Here is a 25,386-nt window from a genome sequence, read left to right as displayed (position 1 = left end):
CTAGGCCCACCCACTTACAGGCAAAAGGACTTACACTTGGTTTCACCTTTGGATCTTGAAAATGAGTCTTTAAAAGGAGCCACACCAAAATAAATGCTTAATTTATTACTTTTTAACGTACAGCTCCAATCTCATAAGATACATGTATATTCTGAGTATACATTATATGGATATATCTGTTCTAGGACACGATTTGATTCTCATGGGTTCACTTGGTGAATCGGAAACAGGCACGGTGACCACCCCCCCTCTCCAGTGGGAATCAAGTTAAAAATTCCACCTCTGTGTTCACAACTTTTCCTCAGCGTTTTGAACACATGGAGTGTTTTCAAGAGCAGGCTCAGAATGGTCTAACATTTATGGAGGGGCATCTTGCACCGTGTTTTACCCATGTAGTGCCATTTAATCTTCACAGTGACACCCATCCACCTCTGAGGTGGGTGTTATTTTCAGTTTGTAGACGAAGAGGGACCTCTTGAGTGTTATGTCTGAGACTCACAAAAATAGTGGAGAGCTGCTATTTTAAGTCGGGTGCTCTAGGGCCTTATTCTGTGAGCCGCACTGCTCCCTACAGGCCAGACCATACAATATGGGGAACCAAAGGGAGGAAGTGGGCATTGCCAGGAAGAGCCAAGGTAGACAGAACTAATCCAAGCCAAATGGGACTAAGTCTCCAAACAAGTCAAAGATCTTTCTGGCTTCCTTTGCAGGGGTAGGCTAGTGATTTGTGAAAAGGTTATCAATCTAGTTTAGAATACACCATACTGTAGTTTCTTTCTATGATATCCTAAAAGACAAATTACAGATTTCTCAGAGCTGGGAACTAAAGGAGTAAGTATTAAAAAAATAAATAAAAATAAGTATTTGGTCATATGAAATTGATTAATAAAAAAAGCACACAAAGCATTTTCCACTGTTGTCGTTGGTGCAATAACTTATATTTTTAGTGTTTTTTTAAAAAAAGTTACTTTTTTTCTCACTTTGATACCAACAAGCTACATTTCCCAGTAACAGTTGTTATTCAAAATCGCTAATTCTAAAACAAGTTTTTCTGTTACCACATGATACATTGTGGGATAAGGGTACTTAATATGCAAATTGATAACATTACTTAATATTATCTTCCCTCCTGTTGCTCTTTAATTTGGCATTGAGCAGCTGAGGTTTGAGGTTTTAATCAAAGAGCATTAAATTAAGCAATTTATAAAATCAAGCGAGGGTTCTTTTTTCAATTATTTAATTCACTGTTTATACCCATTCAATTTTAAAATAATCTTAGACATTCATTAACTGATTGTCTCTTCCACTGCTTGACCATGTCCAAGTGCGCTCTTTCTTTCAAGTGGCACAGCATGGAGAACAGTGCGGTGTGTGGGCACCAGCCAAAGGTGCAGCCAAGAGTAAGTTAGTTACATCTTCAAGCCACATTCTCATCATCTGTAAAATGGGGATAATAATTGTACGTCCTGCATATGGTCATTGAGAGGATTATGTGACATAATCCATGGAAAGCATTAGCAAAGCGCCTGGCATTAGTAAGTGCTCAGCTCTTACCCAGATGATGAATTTGAGAGCTCATACTGAAATATTACTGTTGGTATATATTGTAGAGCAGAAATATTCTGAAACCTATATTAACCATTACGCATGGCCCAAACAATCATTCTCAGCTCAGCACACGGAGTCACCCAGATCAGGCTGCTGGCCTCCCATGTGGCACATGCTTGGGGCAGACAACTAGTATGGGCAGTAACTGTAGTTATTATAGGGATGGGGATGGGAGGAGCAGCTGGCAAGGCCCAGGGGTTAGGCAAAGGCAGACTGGCCACTAGTTGAGGCTGTGTTAGTAGGGAAAAGGCAGGCACCTGAGACAAGGCAGACAACTGATCAGATCTGACAAGACAAACAAATGGTCTAGGAACAACAGCAATAGGTCAAGCCCAGAGAAGGAGGGCTGAGATTCTGTAAGCTGGAGGGGATCCAGCAGGAGTCAGGGGCCCAGAGAACCCCCAGAGAGAAAACCTCGCTGAGAGCATGTGACTTAGATGGAAGGCTTTTAACCCTGAAGTTCTGAATGGAATCTCTGGTCATCAGAGGAAGTGCATCCCTTTAAGACAGGCTCAGCCAAGGCGGGAGGGCAGACAGTAAACCCAAACCTTTAACTCGCAAGCAGAGCGATTTCTGATATTCAGTTTCCATCATTCAAACAGAATCTTAAAAGTCTTTTAACTTTCACCTTCTGTTCACCTTCACAGAGAAAGTATCCCAAACACTCAGTTTTCACATTATTTTTCACTTGAAAATCATGACTTAAATACAAACGTTACTAAACTCAACCATTTCCCAATGTGGTTCGTGAGCGCCCTCTAGTGATGCAGTGAGACCAGCTAAGACCGTTAATTCCCCACAAAAACTGTCTTTAAAAGTGACGATTCACTAAGTATTCAATTTCTGCTCTCAGCTAACAATAGATCTTCTGCCACTGTTATTTGCACAGCTATGAACTCACTGCTCTCTGTTTAGAATCCACAACTAGATAAAACCGTTTATTAAAGAATTCACAATGCGATCATCTGAAAACATTTCCAAGTAACCCTTGCTTCCTCCGATGTGAATACACTATTTTGGCTGTTGGGAAGCCTCTTTAGAAATAAACAAACAGGATTACAAAACAGTCAAAGAAAACTTTTTAAAAATAATATCCTCGTATAGTTACTTCATTTATCTTCCTAACCTCTTTCAGTACTCCAGTGACTATCAAAAATGATCACAATGGCTAGATCCCCAAAACTACGCATTATGATTGCCGGGTCACTTATTTCCTACCACGTTTTCTCTATTTTTTAAAATAAAGACCTTCAGCAGATTCTTTCATCCATAACTCTGTACTCGGGGTTCTTAAACTGGTGGCCCCTGGAATAAGCGTGGTCTGCAGACCTGGCCTAGTTACGCTTTAAGTTTCAAAATCTGGAATTCTGGCATCTCCTGAAGACAGAAAATGACCTTTGACAGGTGAGGCCTGCATTCCTCAGTCATCCAGTCACAGCTCGGCCCCCGCCAGCCACGTGGGCTCCTTACCTGGCTCCCGGGGAATTCACGCTGCAGCCCCCCCGGGTTTGTAACCCTTTCCAACACCTTCTGTAAAAGTTCTCTTTATCATCTTTACGACCAAGCTAATCGACCCTATCAGCACCGCGCAATGCCACCGGGGGCACAGGCTGAAGGGAGCAGGCTGCCACGAAGGAAAGGAAGGGGGCGCTCTCGGTCACCGAGGGCCGCGAACACGCGCGGGAGGAGCTCAGGTTGACGGAAACGCATCAGTGCCCGCAGGCCCGGTGGAGCTCGCTACGTGTTTACGAATCGCACCTTATTTGGAGCTAGCAAACCTCCGCCGTGGGTTCACGCACAGCAAATAAGCAGTGTACGCCCTCCGATCGCAATCCGCCGGCTCACCCCCCAGACTGCTCCCTGGGCGCCGAAGCCCGGCGGCCGTGGGACCGGCCGTGAGAGCGCGACAAGGGAAAGGGCACTCACGGGCGAGCTGCTGTCGGAGACGGTGTTCATGCTCACGGAGCGGCTCAGCTTGTCCGAGGACGCGGAGGGCGGCGACGGGCACCTCTTCTCCAGGGGGTCCTGCCGCCGCAGGTACTCGCGCCAGGCTCGCTGGATGCTGCAGACACAGAAAAGGCCCGGTACACGCGCCGTCCCCCCCGCCGCGGCCACAGGCGCGGACGCGCAGGGCGTCTGGGGGACCGGGCTGTGGAGCCGGGGAACCCGGAGCGCGCAGAATGCAGCTCAAGAAATCAGAAGAGCTGGCCTGACTGTCTCACCGGTTTGACTTTCACAGGCATGACCACGCTCAGCCAGTCCACGAGTGCCGGCCTGGTCAGAAAAAGCCGTCAGTCACAGGGAAGCTGCTCTGCACGCGTGCATGTGCTGGGGTTTACGGGGCGCAGAATCTCTCTGTTTCTCACCGTGTTTCAAATGACAATGACAGGCTGGCCTGTCGCTCACTCATTCGCTCAGCACAGCACTGTTGGGGACCACTCCGTGCCAGGGCCAGCCCTAGGTTCAGCCGGGCTGCAGGGAAGCTCTCGGGGTGCCATTCGCACACACTCAAGGTGAAGGGCATCCTGTGATGCTACAGAGTGTAGTCTGCACGGCCAAAGGCAAGGGCCCTGCTCGGGGACAATATAGGCAAGAGCCTTGTGGCCATGGATTTTACCTACTGTGAAAGGAAGCGGGTGATGTTCGATAAACAAAGAAACAGAGAGGAAAAAATATCTGAGAATGTTATGTACTACTCAGAAAATTAAAGTAACATGTGAGTAGGTGGCTGCTTGAGATTTCACCAAAGGAGAGTTTTTATTTCCCATGATTAGGATCCAAAAACATGTCTTCTTCTGCTTTGGATAATAGAAACCTCTTCCTTGGGAATGCTCAGTGATTTTTCTCCATTGGGACTGGATTATAATCTTTGAGATTAACATCTAGGTTGTCACAGGTGATCAGTGACCACAATCTAGCCCCTCCAGGGACTCAGCTGAACATGAAGACCAACTGCAGGGAGTCAGCCTTTTAAAATAGTTGGACTAATTCTTTCCCTATCTCTTCTAGGCTCCTGGAAGCATCTGATCCCCTATAATTCTTCCACATACAACTGAAGTCATTAAAATTGTTTTTGTATAAACAAACTGATTTACTTCCATTTGGCAAGAACTGTTCAAAGACCATCGATTTTCAACAGTCAGAGGACATAGAGAACACAAAAAATGCTACCACGTTATTGAGTTTGTTCGTGTTCCCTAATTTATTAAGGTTGTGTGATTATAATGCTCAAGGAAAAGTCGGGAAGCTGCAGTGAAAAAGTACCTGGGGATCAGAGGCCAATGTCTCTGAAACTATGAAACTGAAGCTTCGGTGGCCCTTACTTGGAGGCCAGAAGTTTCTGCCAGAACCTACAAGAGGCTCTACAGAATTGCAAAAGTAGGTATATTTTAGGTTTTTTAAAAGGCCCTCCAAATTTTATACACACACACACACACACACACTTTAGGTTTCATTAAAGCAGGATCTGACCCTGGTTTGGGTTATATGTGGTCACTGTTTTATTATGCAATGCTTGCTCAAAATGCATCCTTATTTATTTTTCTTTGGCTTAGAGATTTTAAACACAACCTCAAAGAAGGCCTTGTAAGATTACATGCCTAAGCCTTGTTGCTTCTTCTGAGACCCATTTTATTAAGGAGATTGAACTTTTGGAAGCTGTTAGTGATTTTCTCATTCTCTGAAGCGCTGGAAGTGCTGAGTGTCTCCCAGGGCCCTGCTGACAAGTTCTGCCACTTGAGGGCACCTAGAGTTTGTCAAGCTGCCCATCAAGGGCTTAAAAACCTGTGACATTTTTTAAATGATTTTTAAAATAGAAGTGTTTATTTATTTATTTCTCTCTCACCGTGACTATTCAGAAAATAGAGAAAGGAAATGGAGTGACCACTTGAGGTATTACATTTTAGCTTGAACAGCAGAGGGCGGTGTGACACCTTTAAAGAACCAAACACTGCTGGTCAAAACTGAGGTGAGATCTGCAAAGGTGGATTTGCACTTATGCATCCCATTTCCACCTCCAGGTTCTATGGAACCTGGAAAGCGATGTATCAGTTTCTCTTAAGTCAGAGATTTAAGAATTCAATATTCTTTTCTTCCAAGTGGGTGAAAATTTTCTTCCTTTTTAAATTACAAGAGAATGTAACAATATGAAAGACCGGAAGGGGATCCCACCCTGCTCTGTGCTCCCGCCTCATGGTTCAGAAACACGGAAACAGAGCAGGGAGCAAGATGGTGCCCTTGGGTGTCACATTCTGACTTCTAGTGGACAAGCAGGACCCCTATTTATGCCTCTGTTACCTACACTGTCTACATGCAACTAAAAGTTACCCTAACATATACGTCATGTTTTCATTCAGCGCCTGCCCCAGCCCTGTGCCCTGACAGACCTGCCCAAATGCCAGGCCGCCGCATGCAGCCGGCAGGTTTCGCACCGCATCCCCGTGCCTCTGCTGCCCTCCACTCCGGTTCTGCCCGGTTTGTAATTCCTGACTTTAGCTCCTTACTTTGTCAGGCAAGTTGCTTATCTCCATTTCACGAAGGGTTTCTTCTGAGGTTTCATCACACTCTCATTTGGACACATTCCTTTGTCTCTCCATTTGCCTGACTGTGTGTGGGCTTCTGTGCTTGAGATGAAGCTCCCTCCCCCAGTCTGAAGGATGGGCCTGCCTTCCGCAGGAGAGGAGCCTTATCACTCAGCCCTGCCCTGGCTCTTGGTTGTCTCTCACACCTTTGCGGCTGTCCACGCAGCCTATTTTATTGTGAATAGCTCCCAAATGCTGAGGGTGTGCCAAGGCCAGTCAGTGTTTCAAAGGAGAGGATCTCAGCCAGTGCCTAGATTCCAGCTGACTGCAAGCCAGACACTCAGGCAGCAGCTTTTAAAGAATACAAATATGCCCTGGCGGGTTTGGCTTAGTGGTCAGAGTGTCAGCCCGCGGACTGAAGGGTCCTGGGTTCAATTCCAGCCAAGGGCACGGACCTCAGTTGCAGGCTCAGTCCCATCAGGGTGTGTGCAGGAGGCAACCAATCAATGTGTCTCTCTCACATGGATGTTTCTCTCTCTCTCCTTTCCACTCTCTCTCTGAAAAAGCAATGGAAAAAATATCCCTTGGGTGAGGATTTAAAAAAATAATAAAAAAATATAAAGAATACAAATACATATCCTGTGGGACCACAAGCATAAGTCCTGCTACCCAGAGCCAGGCAATCTGGAGATATGCTCTGGGCAAGAGTTGCAAAAATCGGGGCTCTAGACAAGTGCATAAGCTCCTTTCTGGGAGATTACAGTGAGCAGCAGTGAGGTAAAGGGAGAGGGCAAAGACGGTGTCCCCTGAGAGCACCTTGGTAGCCTCTAGCCGTGTGCCTAACCTGAAGCCTGCCTGGAAGGCTGAAACTCCAGGACTAGCGAGTAGGCTCCTTCACGGTCAGAGCTCACCTCAGCTGACGTCTGTGCATTGCCCAGGGGTGGTAGCCTATCAAGAACTGTCTCTGCAACTGTTTCAGTCCTATGGATCCAAAGAACTCAAGCCCTCCTGGGCACCAGAGCCAGGAAAGCAAGGGGTATCCCCTGGGCGGCAGCCACAAAAACCAGGTCACTAGGTGTAAAAACTGGGGCGCCAGACACATACAGGAGCTCCCCTCTGAGAGATACTGGCACTCTACAGCAGGAAGAGGGAGAATGTGAAGACAGTGCCAGCCCTTCGAGGTCCCCAAGCCTCAGCAAGATGTACGTTCAGCCCTTAGATGTGCATTTAATTAGAAGCCTGCCCCTCAGGCTGCGGCTATGGTGATAAGCTAGCAGGCTCACGGGGAAGGACTGAACTCCTAGGGCTGTTCCTCTTGCTCTACCCTGAGGGTAGTGGCTGTTGAACTATTTCTCCACTGGTTATGGTCCTGTGGGACCTACTAAGGCCCACTAGCCACCAGAGCTGGGGGGGAGGGGGATGTAGAAGTGTGCCCTGGTGGCAGCTACAAAAATCAGGGCACCAGACAAGCGTATAGCTGTTTTCTTTAAGATACTGGTGAGCTGGAGGGAGGCAGAGGGAGAGTGTAAGTACTGAAGGCACCTCCTCCATCCCCGAGAGCCCTCCACAGGCTCCTGTGAGTCGCCTGAAGCCTGCCCCTCAGCCTAAGCTCTTGGACAAGCAAATAGGCCTCTTTCTCAGGAAGCCTGGGTTTCAGTCTGCTTCTATCTGTGAGGTGCCCTGGGGGGGATGGTCGGCGAGAACTGTCTCCAATTTTGCAGTCCTGTGGGGCCCAGCAATGCAAGGCGCCCTGGCCTCCAGAGCCAGATGATCAAGGGGAGTCCCCTAGGTGGCAATCACAAAAACCGAGGCGCTGACATAAACTCCAGGGCACGGGACATGCGTAGAGCACCCCCCTGGGAGAGTCTGGTTCTCTGGAGTGCGCAGAGCGAGGGCGTGAAGACGGTGCTCACCAGCTGGAGCCAGGCGGGGGCAGTGCAAACATGGCACTTACTGAACAAAAAAGAAAGAAAGAAAAGAAAAGGGGCGGGGGAGGGAAGAAATAAGAAGAGAAAAATATGGCACCCACCTGCCTTAGCAAGGCAGAGGGAGGCAGGAAGACGGCACCCACCAGCTTCCAGCCCGGAGAGTATCCCAGCAGGCCTGCCTCTCAGCAGTGCTTTAAAATTAGCAAATGAGTCTCTTTCGCCCAAAGTCTGGGTGCTTTTCAAGATCTGCTTCTGCGTTGGGCCCCGAGGCAGGCGAATCTATGTATAAGCCTTTAAGAGCAGTTTCTCAGCCCTGGCCAGGTGGCTCAGTTGGTTCGAGCATCATCCATGCACCAAAAGGTTGTGGGTTAGATTCCCAGTGAGGGCACAGACCCAAATAGCGGTTTGGGTTTGATCTCCAGTGGGGGCGCCTATGGGAAGCAACTGATCAATGTTTCTCTCTCTCCCCTTTCCTCTCTCTAAAATCAATTTAAAAAAAACCATACCCTTGGGTTAGGGTTAAAAAAACAAGAGTCCAGTTGGTCTTCAAAGCCAGATGTTTTGGGGGCTTGTCTTTCTGGTGCTGGTCTTAAAAGTTGGGGTGCCCAATGTGAGGTATGAACTTTTTGCTCCTTAAGGAGAACTCTGGGTTTTGAGTTTCCTCCCAACTGTGAATCATTGTGCTGGGGTGGGGTTTATGGCATTTCCTATCTGCTTTTTTGTGGTTTCCCTTTTGTTTGGTCAACATGAAGGGGTTGCTCCACCAGACTTTAGGGTTTTGTTTTTAGAGGAAAAAGTTCCTTATGTAGCTGTAGATTCTGTGTCCCCTGGTGGAGGTGGGTTCATGATTTTGTCCCCAGAAATTATGTGTTTAAAGTGATGTAGGTTCTTGCTCAGTGATGTCTCATTAGCTGAGGCCTGAGGCAAAATACTAAACTTATTGGCCTACATTTTGCTTATCTACAAAAACAGGAGTATCAATTACTTCTTTGTAATTCTTGATTCTTGCAAAGAGTCAAAGATAAGGTATTATTTTATTAGCCCAATTTGACCTTAAAATATGTCTGGAAAAGGTAAGAAAGTCACACTAGGTAAATGCTCTTCTTAGATTTTCTCATTGAAAGGCCACTACAATCCTTTAAGACATGGTCAGCAGTCTCAATTTACAGAGGAGTGCAACTAGGGCTCAGAGAGGTAAGCAGTGTCCTCAAGGTGACACCACAGGTAAGGAGCAGAGCTGGAATTTGAACTTAGGTTGCTCTCACTCCAAAGTCTGTGCTTTCAACCTCTCTTTTCTTAATGAAACATCTGACTAAAGTTGATAGGCATTACTCTTAAACAAGTGCAATTTAATAAGGCTTTACTGAGAATCATCTTTGAAATTTTGGGGGGAATTGTCTTATTTCTCTCGTGTGTGTGTCCTTTTTTGGAACCTAAATGTTTCATCACTAAATCAAACAAATTAATAAAAAAAGACAGGAATTGAACAAGTTAATGAGCAGACTTTCAAAAGATGATTTGGATTCAAAAGACCTCTATGTTGTTCATTACAAAATAAATATATTTTTAAAACATAAGGAGACAGATATCACAGTCAATGAACAACTTTTAAATGACGGTTTGTACTCAAGAAGAAGTGTTTAGATCTTATTACAACACTCAAGATGCGCGTGTGGCGTGAGAGGCAGAGGTCTGACGGGACCTCGTGAGCCTGTTTCCTTCCTCTGCGGTCAGGCCCCTGTGCTGAAACCCACACTCCTTCGATGTGTGTCATTCCCAGGCCCTTGCTCCTGCCTTGGCTCTTAGGAGCACATTCATCTTCAGTCTTAGGGCTGCACTGAGAGCCTTCACTGTGGTGCTTTCAATAGAACTTTTGCTTTAACTGAATTTTCTGATTTGAGAGGCTTGCCTTTGCTTGATCTTCAAAAAACCTGCCTTTTACCTCCCCAAAATGACTTTTATTAATAGCTGTGCAATCTTGATTGCTTTTGCCCTTCTGATGCAGTCCTTTGATCTTCCAAGTCTAAAACTCAAAATTGCCTCTTAACGTTCATGAACTAGGCAACGTGCCTTTCCTTACATTTCATCTAAATTCCAACCCCACCCCCATGTTCTTTCCCCACAGTCCTCTGCTTCCTCCCAATGATAGTCTGCACAGCCACGTACAAGTTTAGCCTTTCTTAACCAAATTCTCTCCTTTTTATGTTGTCCTGAGTATGAGGAAACAACTGAGACCCTTTCCTGGCCCACCCAACCCCCACCCAGAGTTCCCACCAGGGCAGGTAGACAGTAAAGGCAGCCGACACCTGAGAACAGTTCTCATTTTGCTCTGTCTGTTACGTTGAGGTTGACTTGCCAGGGTATATCGCACCTCAGACTTGCAGGGGCTGGACTGTCCAGAAGAGTGTCATTGGAACCTATTACTTGCTCGTGCTCATCAGGGAGGGGAGAGGAGAGATTCCAGAAAAGCAGATTTTATGGTGTGGCGACCTCACTTCTCTCTACCCCCTGGGCGAAAGTAGATGTTCAGCCGAGTCCCACCAGCAGAGATCAGAAGAGCCTAAGGAAAAGCCTGTGAAGTCTGACAGTGGCCCAGGAACCTGGAACAAGGCTCCGTCGTTCATACCCAGTGCTCTGCAGGTCTAAAGAACATCTCTTGGGAAGTGGGGATAGGTAAGGGTATGCCAAGGCTCTCCCTGTGAAGGATGTCAAGGTCATCCTGGGGGATACAGCCTACACCATTGGTGGGGTGCTCAGGGGAGACCCAATGGGCCTTCCCACAAGCAAAAAAAAAAAAAAAAAAAGCTCCTTAGAGTTATTTTAAAGGAAACAACTGTCTGGGAGATCAAGTGTTCACCATCAATGAGAACACTGGGGCAGCCTTGGTGTTTAGCAAATGAGTGGTGAGAGAGTTAACATCAAGACGGGAGGAGAGGAGGGAGGGCAGATGGGAGAGGAGGGAGGGGAGAGGGGAGAGGAGGAAGGGGAGAGGGGAGAGGAGGAAGGGGAGAGGGGAGAGGAGGAAGGGGAGAGGGGAGAGGAGGAAGGGGAGAGGGGAGAGGAGGAAGGGGAGAGGGGCGCAGGCTGCACAGCTGTAGGAAAGGTCTGATGCGTGTGGAGGGGAGGTATTTAACCTGTCATGACAGTTAAGAATTTAATAACCAGATTAGACAAGAGTCACTGAACTGGACTAAACTCTCCAAGGGGACTCAAAGTCCATTATTGGGCAAGATTATGTTTCCTCTCCCTCTTCCCTGTCCAAGGAGTGGAAATGGGGTCCAGAGTTATTAGAAGAGATAAAGCCATTCAGTTTGCACCTCACTGAGCTGAGACTCCTCCATCAAAGCAGCTACACATAAAATCCCAGACTTTCTGAGCGGGCTAGAATCTCGGGCACAGAGACTTCTTTGCGTGTCCCTCCCCGGCACCTACCCCTCTGCCTCTGCCTATTAGAGATGGGGAAACTAGGAAACAGCAGGGACGCTTCCTGACTTCCTTTCAGCCTTCAAGTGAAACACTCTAAGTTCTGACCCAGCACTTTTTCATTCAAGAGGACATTATGGTAAGAGAGTAATTCCTGAGGTTGGAAACTAACACCCTGCACACGAAGCGCTTTGGTAGCTGACTCATTACTCATTTAGGAAGGGTTACACCGAGCTTCCTGGGGGCCCCCACTGGTTCAGATGCCACGTGCGAGCTTCACCGTGAGAGGTAGCCCTATGTGCTCGCTCAGGGGCAAGCTTTCTACGGATGACCAAGGTTCATGTAGATGTATAGTGGGGTGTGTGCATTAATATTTGCTTTAATCCAGCAGGATATTATATATCTGCATCGTTTCTGTCTCAACTCCTAAACCCAGCAAGGGCTTATTGTCCTTCGAAGCTAGACACTGCAGGGCTCCCTTCTTTGGATGGCTTCTTCTCTGAAGATTCCTCTGGGCTTTTTGCAAATGATCAGTGATCCTGGCCAAGCTCAGGTGTAGTTCATTTCTCAGATACATGCTTCTCAGAGTGTTAAGCTGAGTGTGTGTGTGTGTGTGTGTGTGTGCGTGTGTATTGTATACACCCTCAGTGGCAATTCTTATATGTACCCCTGAAGGAAAATCGAAATGGGAAAGGAGCACAGAGAGCAGGCAGGAATGGCTTAAAATTGCGTCTAAGGTGATTATGACAGGCCCCTTCTCTACTTAAAAATGGTTTTAAAAGGTTGTCATTTTGTTCTATAATATGCCTGTCTCACTTTATGTTTCATTTTTGTTAATTTTGAGGTGTTTTTAGCACAATTTTAATGCAATAGTCACATATAGTGGGGAAAGGGGACTCATATTTAGCCTTAGTAAGAGAGAACAAAAAAATAAAAGGATAGAAAGTGAGAAAGACAAGATATATTTTTCCAAAATATTTAGATGAGAACTGGAATGGAAATAGGAAGAAGGCAGAGAGTTGAAAGGGTGTGTGTGTGTGTGTGTGAGAGAGAGAGAGAGAGAGAGAGAGAGAGAGAGAGAGAGAGATAAAGAAATGCTCTGAGGTGGAAATAACCATGTTGTTCCAAGATGGAACTAACCAGGTCACAAAGATGAAAGACAGTGGAAAATGCTAGTGGCAGTTGAAGAACAGCACTCAGCCTGAAAGAGGAAAACCAAGAAACAAAGTGATCACAATCAAATAATTCCCTACACTACCCAGTAGATGGTGCTGTGTGCTCAAAACAGCGTTGTTCCTGCTTAGACCAGGGAGGAAATCATTTGTAGCACATAAATGTGAAATAAATAAATGTGTAAGTCTTGTACCACAAAACTCCAGAGTAGCTCAGAAGCGAATAAAACAAGAACTTTAAAACTAGTGCTTTAATGGAAACTTTGAAATAACTTACATTTTCACCTTCGATTCCAAGGGCTGTAGATTGAGGGGATATTTTTCAATATTATTCTCCACATCCATGGCCAACTGGTGACTGAAAACAGAAATAATGTCTCCATATAGCTTAATCCAGAAGGTTAACATTTATAGCAGTAATACTGCCAATTTATATTTATTTTTAAAAGCAGATATATATTCAAACTTTTTAAATTTATTAACAAAGTCTCAAAAGTTCCTATTGATGGATGATGGGTAAGTAACCACACTATAGAAATAAAATGCTGTTTTGCCTGTTACCTTTCTGTGTTTTTTTAATTTCTGCCACTCAGCTCAACATTCATATATAAGCATGAAAATAATTTCCCTTACGTGAAGAAAGCAGAATACTGAACCATTTCAGGAGAGAAAAGTATAAAAAGAATGTTATAAACCCCATGCCAATGTCCAACTAGTAGCTTGTAGAGAGGATCTCCTTCATCCCCAAAGGTGCCACTGCCATTGAATCTTTCCTCTTTTTATCTTGTGAGCTTCTCCAAAGCTCCCACGATGAACAAAGCATGAATCTCTGCCCTGGAGGAAGGCAGAGGACTATAGGTACGTCGTGACTGCTCCTAGTGAACTTATAAGACAATCCCCGGGTGCCCCAATGGTCAAGGAAGCTTCATGGCAAAGGTGCCACTTGCGCTGGGTTTTGAAGAATAGACAGGAATTAGGTAAATAGCAATGTGGAAGGTAATACATATGAGGAAGATATTAAAATAAAGGAGTAGAGGTGAAAAATTCAGCTGTTTTTATACCCTAAGGAGAGCTGTTTGATGGAAGTGGAAGATAAAAGTAGGAGTATAAAAGAAATACGTTTGGATAAGCAGAAAACTAATAGACATTGGCTACCTAATGTGTACAAAATACTGTCACAGACATTTTACATGTATGATTTAATTCTCACAGGAGCCTCTATCAATTATTTTTCCCTAGTGTACAGCTGAAAAATTTGAAGTTCAGAAAGATTATGTTCAACTCAGAAGAAACCACATTAAAACTCAAGTCTCACTGCTACAAAGTACTGTTTGGAGGATTTTAATATCATACTTATTACACTTAATTCTCCTGTCTGTGGTTTTCATAAGTAAAGTATTTGACAGCCCACTGCAATACACATGCATGCAAGGGTACGTGTGTTTGTGTGTGTTCGTGTGTGTGTGTGTGTATGTGTTTAAAACTGAAACAAAAGTTTCAAGAAACACTATTTCCCCAACTACATATACTGTTCTCTGATATTTTTTATTATATTTCAGGTATTTTAAAAGGCCAGTGGTTACCCATCAGATTGATTTAACAAACCACCAGTAGATTGTGATCTACAATGTGAAATCACTGCTTCAGGAAAACATAAGGCATTTGAGGCAGGACAACGTGATGAATGGGAGACTTAAAGATGGTTTGCAGTGGGAGTGAGCAAGAAGGAAGGAAGAAAACTATCTAGGAGGGTATCCAAAATGGCCAGATAATGAGGACCACGATTATAGTGACAGTGAAGAATAGAAAAAGAAAAGAAAAAACATTGTGCTGGAGGCATTATTAGGATAATGCACTTATCTCCCCTTCTTTATTTATTTTTAAAAATTTATCTTTATTGTTGAAAGTATTACAGATGTCCCCTTTCCACCCCACTGATCACCTCCAACCCCGCTCCCCCTCTTTGGAAAGGAATAATCCAGTGGTGGGGAGAACATGGTAGATCGGATACATTTATTCATGGCCACGAGGTGGTGCCATCAGCCCAAGATAGCTTTGTAATTACCCAGCTGGGAAGCTGAGGGACAAGGGAAAAAACACTCTTGTTTGCTCTGTGCAGTAGGTATTCAGGGTCCATTATTAATTTATCCTATTCACTCACAGGTATACTGAATATATTCTATGTGCCAGGAATGATATAAAGCACGGGGGATACAATGGTGAAAGCACTAGACACGGTCCCTGTTCTGATGGTTTCATAATCTAGACGATGAATATTAAGTATTTATAAATGTGATGGATGTTATTCAAGGGATCTAATTAAGGGCTGGTGGGCATGTAAAGTCTCATTTTTATAATTCTATGTTCTTGTGGGAACAACAGCCTTATAACAAGGATACTTTAAGATTTTGTAAATTAAACCCCTAAATAACAATTATCAAACTGAGCAATAGAGATATAGGCGAGGTGTCGTGGGACCTTTAGATATACAGCATCCAGAGACAAAGCTCAAGTTTTCATAAAGAGAACACTTTTTTATAATATTAACAAATTTGCTAATTTGGGGCTATAATTTATACATGCTCAACAAACTATAAACTACGGATACCTGTAGGCTTAAATTGGATAACTTTAGGGCACTGCATCAATAATTGCTTGAGGGTAATGACATGATTATATGTCAGGAGAACATCCAACCCGCGATCACACACTTTGCACCGAAGACCCAGCCTGATCCAATATTTATTAAAAAATAGCTGCCAGCCTAAGGTCTCACATAAGTTAATAAATGATTGTCAAAAGCAAGAGTCATAAGCAGTCTCAATTAATTGCTCTTCTCTGTTTATTGGCTTCGGGGTGTATGTGTGCGTGTGTGTGTACACAAATGCACTCAGTTGGCCCTGTACATGGCCTTGAGTAGAACGGAGCTGGCTGCCCCGCCCGCCACGCTGACTGCTACCACAAAACCCTGTCGAGCATTCAGAATAAACGTAATGTTCCAAGTGGGAATAGCCCACGAAGCGCTATGACACCGCTACCGCTTAACTTACGGTCATTTCAAGTAGCTGAGATGATTTACATCAGCGCCTAAGTCAGCTACAGCTCTAATGAAATGCTTAATCGGCTCACTCAAAGTACACCAATTTTTCAATCACATTTGACGGCTTTCAAGGACACAGCCCTGCCCTAAAGCAATCCAGGGAAGTCCCCAGAATTCCAGGCAAATGGGTCTAGTTCAGGGCAGGCAGCAACTTTTGCTTTCCCTCCGTCCGGGACAAGCATGAAAGGGAAGCTTACCCCACAGGCCTGCGTGCTTTGGGGGAAACTTTAACTCCCACCCCTGGAATCCCTCAATCATGACTGGGAAAAATAAGCATACAGAGCAGATGGCCACTTGCAGGCCTCTAGATAATGAGAGGGAAAGAACAGTGGTGGGAGACGAGGCAGAAGCCCCCATATATGGCATTTATTTCACGTATCTTCCTGAGAGCAGGGTGAAGGGCGAGGTCCACGCTGGTGTTAGTGAGAGGTTTAAGATAGAGTTGTGGTCAATTAGCAGGAAAAAAACATTTGGAGTTCACTTCTTACATTAAAATCAATAATGAAAAACCAGCATAGCCAGATTTAATAGATAAATGGGCTGAACATCACAGAGAGAGTGTGTCCTCCGAGAATTAAGCTGCATGAGATTATCGAATGACCAAACAGAATCTAAAATGCATCTAGACCACCGGTTCTCAACCCCAGCTCCTCATTAGAATCACACGCAGGAAGCTTTTAAGAAATACTGATCCCAGGACCTCACCCCAGAGAGTCAGACTCAATTTGTCAGGGGTGGGGCTTACGCCGGGACATTTGTATTAAACTCCCAGGGTGATTCTAAGTGCGGCCAGGGTGAAGGACTACTGATCTTATGCCATTACAACACTAATCTCCACAGAAGAAAAATCTTATTTCTAGTTCAGCAAAACACTCTTCAGTTATTATTGCTTACACACAGCTACTGATGACGGTAGTGAGAAGGGGCAGAATAACTGAACTATTTTATTCTTATTTGTGCTTATTAACGAGAACAGACATAACAAGGAAAAACTGATACTCTTGTCATGGGTGTCTCAGTTAAAGCTCTCAGTAGATTGCCAAGGCACTGTTATTTTCATTTTTAAAGGTGGGGAAAGCAGGGCTCAGGGTGGTGAAATAATTTCTCCAGACCCACAAAGCTAGGAAAAAGCGGAAAGAGGAATGACGCCTCCAGGGTTTTCCATTTCCAGGAATGTCTTCAACAGCATCTCAGGTGGACGGTCATTTCCACCCTTCTCGGGCCCTCGCAGTCTCTACCAGCTCGCTCTTTAACAGAGAAGTCCATTCTGCTGGGCAGGCTGAATTCTTACAAAAGCTATTCTTTTTCTGAGTCACAAACCTGTTTCTCCATAAATCCTTCTCACTGATCCTTACTCTTCTTTTTAGAGCAAGAAGAGCAGGTTAGCCCTTCCTTTAAAGGAAAATCCCTTCAAATGTCTAAGGACAGCCATTATGTCCCCTCTAAGATTGCTTTTCTCCAGCTGCACATCCTCAGCTCTTTGTAGTAGTTTCGCATAACTTCAGAGTCCTCACAGTTTTAATTGGCCTCCTCTGGTACTCTTGGGGATGTCAATGTGACTTTAAAATGTGGTGCCCAGCCCAGCCAGTGTGGCTCAATGGTTGAGCGTCGACCCATGCACAAGAGAGGTCATGGGTTCGATTCCTGGTGAGGGCACATGCCCAGGTTGCCTGCTCGATCCCCAGTAAGGGGCGTGCAGGAGGCGGCCTATCCGTGTTTCTATCTCTCTCTTCCTCTCCCTTCCTCTCTCTGAAATCAAGAAAAACATTTTTTATACAGAGAGAAAGAAGGCCACAATTAAAAAAAAAATAAGTGGTGCCCAGAGCCAAGTGTGACACCCACACGGGCTTGACATTCGGACTTAGTGATTGAGAGCAGGGGCTCTGGTGGCATTCAGGCCTGGGTTTGAGTCCCACCCTTCCTCCCACTCTTAGCTGAGCACACTTACACAAGTGCCGAAAGCTCTCTGAGCCTCCTTCCTTGTCTGTAAAAAGGAAATAATAATGCCTGTATTACAAGGCTGTAAACAGAGTTCCATGAGGAAGCATCTGTAAGCATTCACTAATAGAGAGTACACTGTAAATACTCAGTAAATGATAGCTAATTTTTTCTTCTTTTATCTTGACAATGCCTGACTACGAATCAGTTTAATATTGTGGTAATATTTTTAGAAGCCATATAAAATCATGGTCTCATGTTAACATCAGATAAAATCTCTAAACATTTACCCTCAAATTGAAATCAGAAAATATCTCTCACGTGTTCTAATTTTACAGTTAAAAAAAAAGACTAAATAGGAGACTTTACTTTTATCTTTGTTCAATTTCATCTCTTTCTCGTTTGTTTTTTTTCAGTTCAGTTTTGTTCCCTTCTGCAGTATAACTTTGAATGTTCATTCTATTAGTTTTTGTGTAACCCTTGTGCTTTTAGCAAATTTATGATTGCCTTCTATACACATCCTGATTAAAAGCCAAAGACAGAGCAGGGTTAAGTTTCAAGTCCTCAAACATACCACCAGAAATATCTCCGGGTATCATATTATTCTGTTAATCAGTATAGCTTGTGTATTATAGCTCAATTAGTCATAAATCTATCTGACTATAACTCAAATGAGACACATATCTGGGTCCTGACCACAACGATAACATAAGAAATAGTCAAATTACTTACTTATTTTTGCCCTGCCTGGTAGGCTTTTTTTTTTTTTTTTTTTTTAATTTCATGCAAGATTTCCAACCTTGCAAATAATTGAATTTCCTTTAGTATTTTTTTACTTACTTTTCAAGTAAATATTTTCCATCATTAACTTGTTCTAAAGGATTCTGCAATCTTTTCATTTCTTCCTGTGGGGAAAAAAAAGAAATGTCTTACAAATCCACCCATGTACTTATGGGTAATCATATTTGAGGACAGTTATTAGAAAAATTGAGATAACACATCATTAAATGTTCTGGACTCTGCAATGGATAAGTGCTTAAACATACAAAACAATTTCCTCTTTGATCGAATTAGAATATGATACTGCCAGCCAAACTGCGTGATTTTTTCATCACTAAATATAATGCTGCCTACTATTTTCCTAGAGCGGGGATATGTTCATACGAATCCATCTACTCGGGTTTACTCTGCCCTCTGTATTATGTTTGCTGGCTGCTGGGTGACGGGCTCTGATGAACATGGCTGGGTTTGGCCATTCAGTAACCGTCCTCTCTTGTCTCAGTAACTTCTTCCCTTAGCCCCAGTGTCAGGCACACACAAACACACAAACACAAGCCAATACCCCTTCCTGACTTCAGGCATCCGTGGTCACTGCAATCCCATTTCCCCAGCCACAGTGATTGGTTCAGGGGTGTGACCGAAGCGGGCCCAGGTTCCTGGTGAGACTGCCTGCCCCGGTGGGATTTAAGGAAGGTCCCAGAACTCTGGTCCTGGGAAGACCACTGCTCTTTGGGGTCACACTACTTGATTCATCACCCCAGACTGCTGGGTGCCAAGAAGAAGCACCAATGAGGACTAAATTACTCATGTACCCCTGAAAGGCCCCCAAAGCTAGTCTCAGCATGCTTCTACCACCCGACAGCCAAGGCTCCCAGGTCATCCCTTAGTCCTCGATTTCTTTGACTTCCTTCTACACCGTACATCCCAGCATTTGGGCATTCGGTCATTCGCCCACCTCTTCCCAGCCCCGCCAGCCTTTCCACTCACTCCTTGGCACACACAGTCTGTCACGAGCAAAATCCCGTGACTCCTCCGTTTCTTTGAACATTCCCTTACGACCGTGCTCTACCGGAACCCCGCCTGATGTGCTGAGGACAGCTAAGTTTTAGTTAGAGCGAGAAAGTCAGAGAACTGTTTAGAAAAGAGTTTTACGACGCAGAGGATTTTGGCTGAGTCCCTGATCACACTTATCCCCTGTGGTCCCCTTAAGAGGTGGCCACTCTTCCCCACATGCTACATACTACATGGTCTGGAGCAGGGACGGGACCCTTCTTTCTCCTCGTTGCTGCTCCCAGGACTTCCTCATTCCTACAGAATCCTAGCTCTTCTGGAAACACCCACAGCCCGCCCCAAGCTTCTGTCCTCTTGCCTGCCCTATCGACCCTCACTCCTCGGGAGGTCTTCACCAGCCCCATAACTTTAAATTTCTATCTGCACCTCACCTGTCCTTGAACGCCACCCTTATGCATCTACTCGCCTACTTGACAGCCCCATGCTCATGTCTGACAGACGTATCAAGTTCAAAACCAAAGTCTTGGTTTCCCGGCCTATCCCCTCTCACCCAAGCCTCCTTCATCACCACTTCTGCCACATTTTAGTAAATAGTATCACTATTCACGTAGCTATAGAGCGTTTCTCACCCCAGAACGTTCCTTGTGCCCCTGTACAGTCAATTCCCCTCTCCCAAAGGCACCCCTGTTCTGATTTCTATCACAGTAGGTTATAATTAACCTGTTCTAGAATTTCATATGAACTTCATATCTATTCTTTTGTACCTGGCTTAACTTACTCAACATTGTGTTTTGACATTAGCTTCTTAACCATAGTTAGTTGTTTAAACTTCAGTATTTGGAGAATTTTGTTTCCTTCCTCTGAATTTGAGAGCATAGAATTTTGAAATGTGAGCAGCCCTGGAGCTGCAACAGAAGTATTTGCTGTTGTGAGAAATGCTAACTGCACGAAAAAGATAGCGGCGCTAGGAGGACGGCGGCCAAGGGAAACAGCCGCGGAGCCAGAGCCCGGGCGGCTGCGACTCCTCGGTCAGACTGCGGCTCGGAACCAGGATACTGGTGGGTTTTCAGTTTCGTGAGCCAACAGATTATCTCGTTTGTTGAAGGCACTTTGGTTGAGATTTCTGAGCTCTGTTTGTCTGTTTTGTTTGTGCAATGGGAAGAATCCTAACTCAGAGGTGACAGTGTGAGCCACAACCCAGAGCTGCAGCACACAATCCTAACCGGACAGGCCATGGGACTACACAAGCTCAGAACTGGACGGGTGTTGCTCTTTTGTTTTATTGTATTCTGGCAGTGTGTTCAATTTTTTCCTATTCGGAAGACGAACGGATGAGGCAGGTTGTGGCCTTCAGGTCCTTTGTGTGAAAGGCTGCCGCTTTTCCGACCAACTCTGCCGTGGCAAGGCTCAGATGGAGGAACAGTCCCGCATCTTCCGCGGAATTGCTGCGCGAGACACTGCACGTTTTGCTGCGGGTTCTCTCTTACACAGAAGAATAACATTTTAGGGTTCAGTACTGGGGCCATTTTCTCATTTTGACGTAACAGTGCACTTCTTTTCACCAACAATAGCAACTTATTTTGCCTTGGCTGCCAGAAGCTTAAGCTAAATTAAATATTCAATTGCCAGAACTACTCTTTCCAGGCTGTTAGTGCAATGAGCCCCTCCCCCTGCACTATATGATGTGTGAACGTCTTTATTGTTATTTTAACTCTCCTACCTGTGTGCTTTTCACAGTAAGCAGAGGAAGTACTATATAGGCAGGATATATATGATAAGGGGGTGGGAAGATAGAGATGATAGACAGGTAGGTGACAGACAGACAGACAGATAAATAGATATAGAGGATTCTTTTTAATTGTATACATGGCTTTCTATTTCCAAGGGGAGACTTTTCAGCACCAGAGATGCTGGATCTCTATTCTAAGAAGAAGTCTCCACATCTACCCTCTATTTCTCCCAACCCTCCATCCCTCTTAGCTAGTCCATCATATCCCATCCCACCTCCAGTGACATGAGCAATAAATCCAGGTCATATGAAAGGTCACACGTGAAGCCACCTTCCAGGAAGGATACAGGTTGGATAAGGAGCCTCAGTTATTCTTGAAAAACAAAGGACGATGTTTCAGGTCATGAACGTTTTCTTATTTACTCCCTCCACTATGATTAGGAAAGAGGCCGAGCGGCTGGCAGTCCAGGCACTTTCTCCTCTAAGGGCGCCTGTGGCTGGCGGTCTTCTTTCCTTCTTCCCTGGGGGTTGGGGGGCAGGAGGGAAAGGGCTTTTGTGCTCCGCCCACCACTCTCTTTTCCTTGGGTCTTGCATAGCAGGGAGCTTGCCGAGGTGGGGAGGGCTTTGCAGCCGTACTTTATTCAATCTGACCATCCATGCTCTAGGAAATCATATTAAACATAAGGTCAATGACTAACAAGAGCTTTCTGAACAGCTGCTCTGCTGACAATTTGGAGGACTGATTTCATCATTTGGTTATTTAAGCTAACTATACAAAAACACTTCAATTCAATTGGCCCCGAAGTTCCAAACCAGGTCCTCATTTTCTCAGAGATGTATAAGGAAGACGGCTTGCTCAACAGATCTCCGCCAGGAGTTCCACTCTTTGAGATAGTTTCGTTTTAATTTACCATTAAAAATATACAGACTGGTCTTTCCTCTCATTGGTTTCTCTCACTAGTGCTCTTTGCCTCTGGTTTTATATCTGGTGATGCTGTTTCCCTACTAGAAACCAGCATAGCTCCCTGTGCTTCCAGGTGGATTCCAGGGTCTCTGCCAGGGTCTGGTGCACCAGGGCCAGGGTGTCTCCCCCAGCTCCACCGCCAAGGCCTGCCCCAGACACTCCCTCTCCAAGCCTGGTCACATGGAGCTTCACGCAGCCTCGGGACTCGCATGCTTTCTCACTGGACATTCGAGGACAGTGTGTCCCCAACTCTTCTACTGACCGCTCCCATTCTTCCTGCAGGAAACCCCCAACTTTCCCTTCCTCTGTACAGGCTTTCCAAATGCAACAGGGGGGCTGGGCACCCCACCCTGCTTCCTCGGCAGCCTGTGGTGATCCTTATTTTAGCATTATCTCCTTACCTCACCCCCCACCCTCACCCCGCCACTAGGCTCCTTGAAGTCACGGATGGTGACTTACTCAAGGTGCCTGTTCGCCAGATGAGGCATCTGGGAGGAGCCTAATAAATATCTGTTGAATAAATAAGTTGAATGTATTGATCTGACTGGATGACAAGAAACCTTAAGAAATCCCAAGAAGCTGTATGTCCTCTGATACTTTTATGTTCCCTCTATTTATACTTTTAAAAATCACTCTGCAGCTTTTCTTTTTATTTAATATTATATTTTTCCAGCTTTATTGAAGTATAATTGACAGTTAAGGCTACATATTTTTAAGGTGTACACTGGATATAGGTATACATTGTGAAATCATCACAATCAAGCTAATTAACATATTCAGCACCTCACGTAGTTACCATTTTCTCTGTGTGTGAGGTGAGAACACTGAAGATCTATCTTCTCAGCAAATTTCAAGTGTACACTACAGTACTGTTAACTGTATTACATTGCTGTACATTAAACCTCCAGAATTTTTTCACCTTGCATACCTGAAACTTTGTACCCCTTGACCAACATCTGAGGGTACAGAGTTTTGCTTTTCTCTCCTCTCCTCCGCGCTCTGGGGGTTTCATAATTTTGGGCTTTATCAACCAGGACCCTTTGTTCTGTGGCTTTGGACAGAGTTTAAACAGTGGGAGGAGGCCCTGGCATGAAATCAGACGGTAGCAGAAGAGAGAAGTTGTCAACTCAAGGGTCTAACCCCAAGTTTCTGGCTCAGTTTGACTCACCAGGTGAGGGGATCATTTCTACCATGCTCTATTTAACTTCTGCCTGTTTTGAAATTTGGGTTAACCCCTCTGCAAAGTATAAGCTGAATTATTCAAGTACAATCCAGTCATATAGGTAGCATTCCGTATTCTGTAATCCCATTTCTCAAAATAAAACCTGCCTCATGAGCGGCTGTGAAAGGTAGGCGGTGCTTTCAGGGAAGATAACTGGTCGACTACTTGCTGAACCCATGCCTCCCGCTGTCAGGAGAGTTGTTCAGAAGGGACGGGTGTGAACTGTTGGGCTGGGTGGTGGGTGCTGGATTTTGTTCTTTTGTGTCTGGCTTCCCCCTCACCTTAGCCCTGCAGGTATTTCTCCTGACAAAAACAAGAGGATATAGCTAAAAGGTTAGACAAGCTCATCTCTGTGGCCACTTAGTCAGCCCTTTAACCTGCCCAATAATAACACACTGTTCTGGGGTTTTCTTGTCCCTGCCACTTCTACTGTCCAAACAAGCAAGGTATGTTCTTTGGACAAGTTTCAAATCTGACGTCCACCCAAAATTGCTTTTTCTCTAAAGTACACTTCTGTCTAAACGTCAACCTTTTAACTATTCTTACTTATGCCCTGCCCATTTTACTCTCAGCATATTCCAGAACATGGAAGGTAACTTAAAATGTGAAAACAATCTGCAATTTACCTCATTGTGCAGTTACGGGTAACAAAACCTGTGCCCCTTACATGCATCATTTGGGGCAGGGGGATAATTTCTTATTAACCTGAGGGTAACTATGGCACAAAAGTTAAAAGCCAAAATTACTTTGGCCACTTTTGACTATTCAATCATTCAATTAAATATCACCAGGCTTCCTCCCTGTCCCCGCCCCCACCACTCTTTTTTAATGGAAGTGTAATAAGGACACTAAAAAAGGGGTTACTAATGTTTGCATAATTTGGAAAAGTAGAAGACATAAAATCTATACTAATTTTAGCTCTGCATCATTAAACATGAAATATTGATTATTGCTCTTTGCAACAGAGTTTATGAAGCTAGCTAGGCTGCTGTGTCCACAGAAAGTGGTTCTGATGCTTTGCCCTCGGACCTCAGTGGCCGTAAATGACGCCCCTTGGTGACAGCTGGGAGGCTGGCATCCTAATCCACAGCCTTAAGAGATACATTTCCCAGATTAGACCAGGAATGAGCCAGCTGCACAGCCTAACTTCAGAAAATTAAACTGGAGGGAGTCCAAACCGCTGTTGAAATAACTGTGTGAATTACAATGCTTCCACAGGCCTTGTTATAATGTAAATGTGCTTTACAATTTACTGCCATTTCCCTTCTACCCCTGCTGTGAATATGGGCATTAATAGTCATTTCATATATTTAAAGGAAAAAGGCATCAAAAATAAAAATGCAAAATTCATGGTTTCTCTCCTTGGGAAGCAGAAACTAAATTCTTTTATTTTTTCTCTTGCCTTTTTTTTTTTTTTTTTTTGAAAAAAGAGCATTCGTTTTGTTTATGTATTATGCATTAATGTTTTTTATGGTTGACAGACCTGTAAATTTCACACAGGGAAGTTACCTTGCAGCTGAACATGAATTTCTTTAGGAGGGAAAAAAGTGGCTAATAGGACATCAACAGCTCATTTAAAGAATTCATTCAGGTAAGTTATGGGCACAATGGGCATGTATGAGGTAGCAGACTTAAAAAAGATCTGCCTGTTTCTAGCACTTTAAGGACATTTTGAATGTTTGATGAGATGGAGAGGGCTGTGATTTTATGGTGACAATCACTGAGTGAGGTAGTCCTGGACCTCACTGTGTGAATTCTCAGGGGTATTATTACTTGCTGCCTCATACATAGTGAAACTTAACAGACTTATAACCATAAGATATGATAATGAGAATCATTGTGATAGCTCACTCTTTATTCTTGTTTGACCAACCAGGCTATGTTCATAGACATTAGGACATAAAAGTCTTTGGCCGTCAACTCTGAAAATACCAAACACCTGAGCTCATTTTAACAGATGCCAAGTAGAAACATATTAAGTAAAAATCCAG

The 25,386-nt window shown here is 44.5% G+C and overlaps 1 protein-coding gene across 1 annotated transcript in view; it reads right to left on the bottom strand.

The window, feature by feature from the left end:
* Positions 1-1,238: 1,238 nt before the first annotated feature.
* The window catches only part of IQCJ (IQ motif containing J), a 124,817-nt gene continuing 100,669 nt past the window's right edge, over positions 1,239-25,386 (bottom strand). Inside the window, exons 2-4 of the mRNA XM_081138583.1 lie at positions 18,530-18,594; positions 12,929-13,009; positions 1,239-3,670 (exon numbers count right to left, since the gene is read on the bottom strand). Of these exons, the coding sequence (XP_080994709.1) occupies positions 3,400-3,670; positions 12,929-13,009; positions 18,530-18,594 (417 nt within the window). The 3' untranslated portion in view covers positions 1,239-3,399. The remainder of the gene's footprint in view (positions 3,671-12,928; positions 13,010-18,529; positions 18,595-25,386) is intronic.

The sequence above is a fragment of the Miniopterus schreibersii genome (genome assembly GCF_964146895.1).
Source record: "Miniopterus schreibersii genome assembly, chromosome: 5".
Classification (NCBI taxonomy): Eukaryota; Metazoa; Chordata; class Mammalia; order Chiroptera; family Miniopteridae; genus Miniopterus; species Miniopterus schreibersii.
Note: the sequence above shows the minus strand (reverse complement) of the source record. Positions and strands in the feature narration are given on the sequence as shown.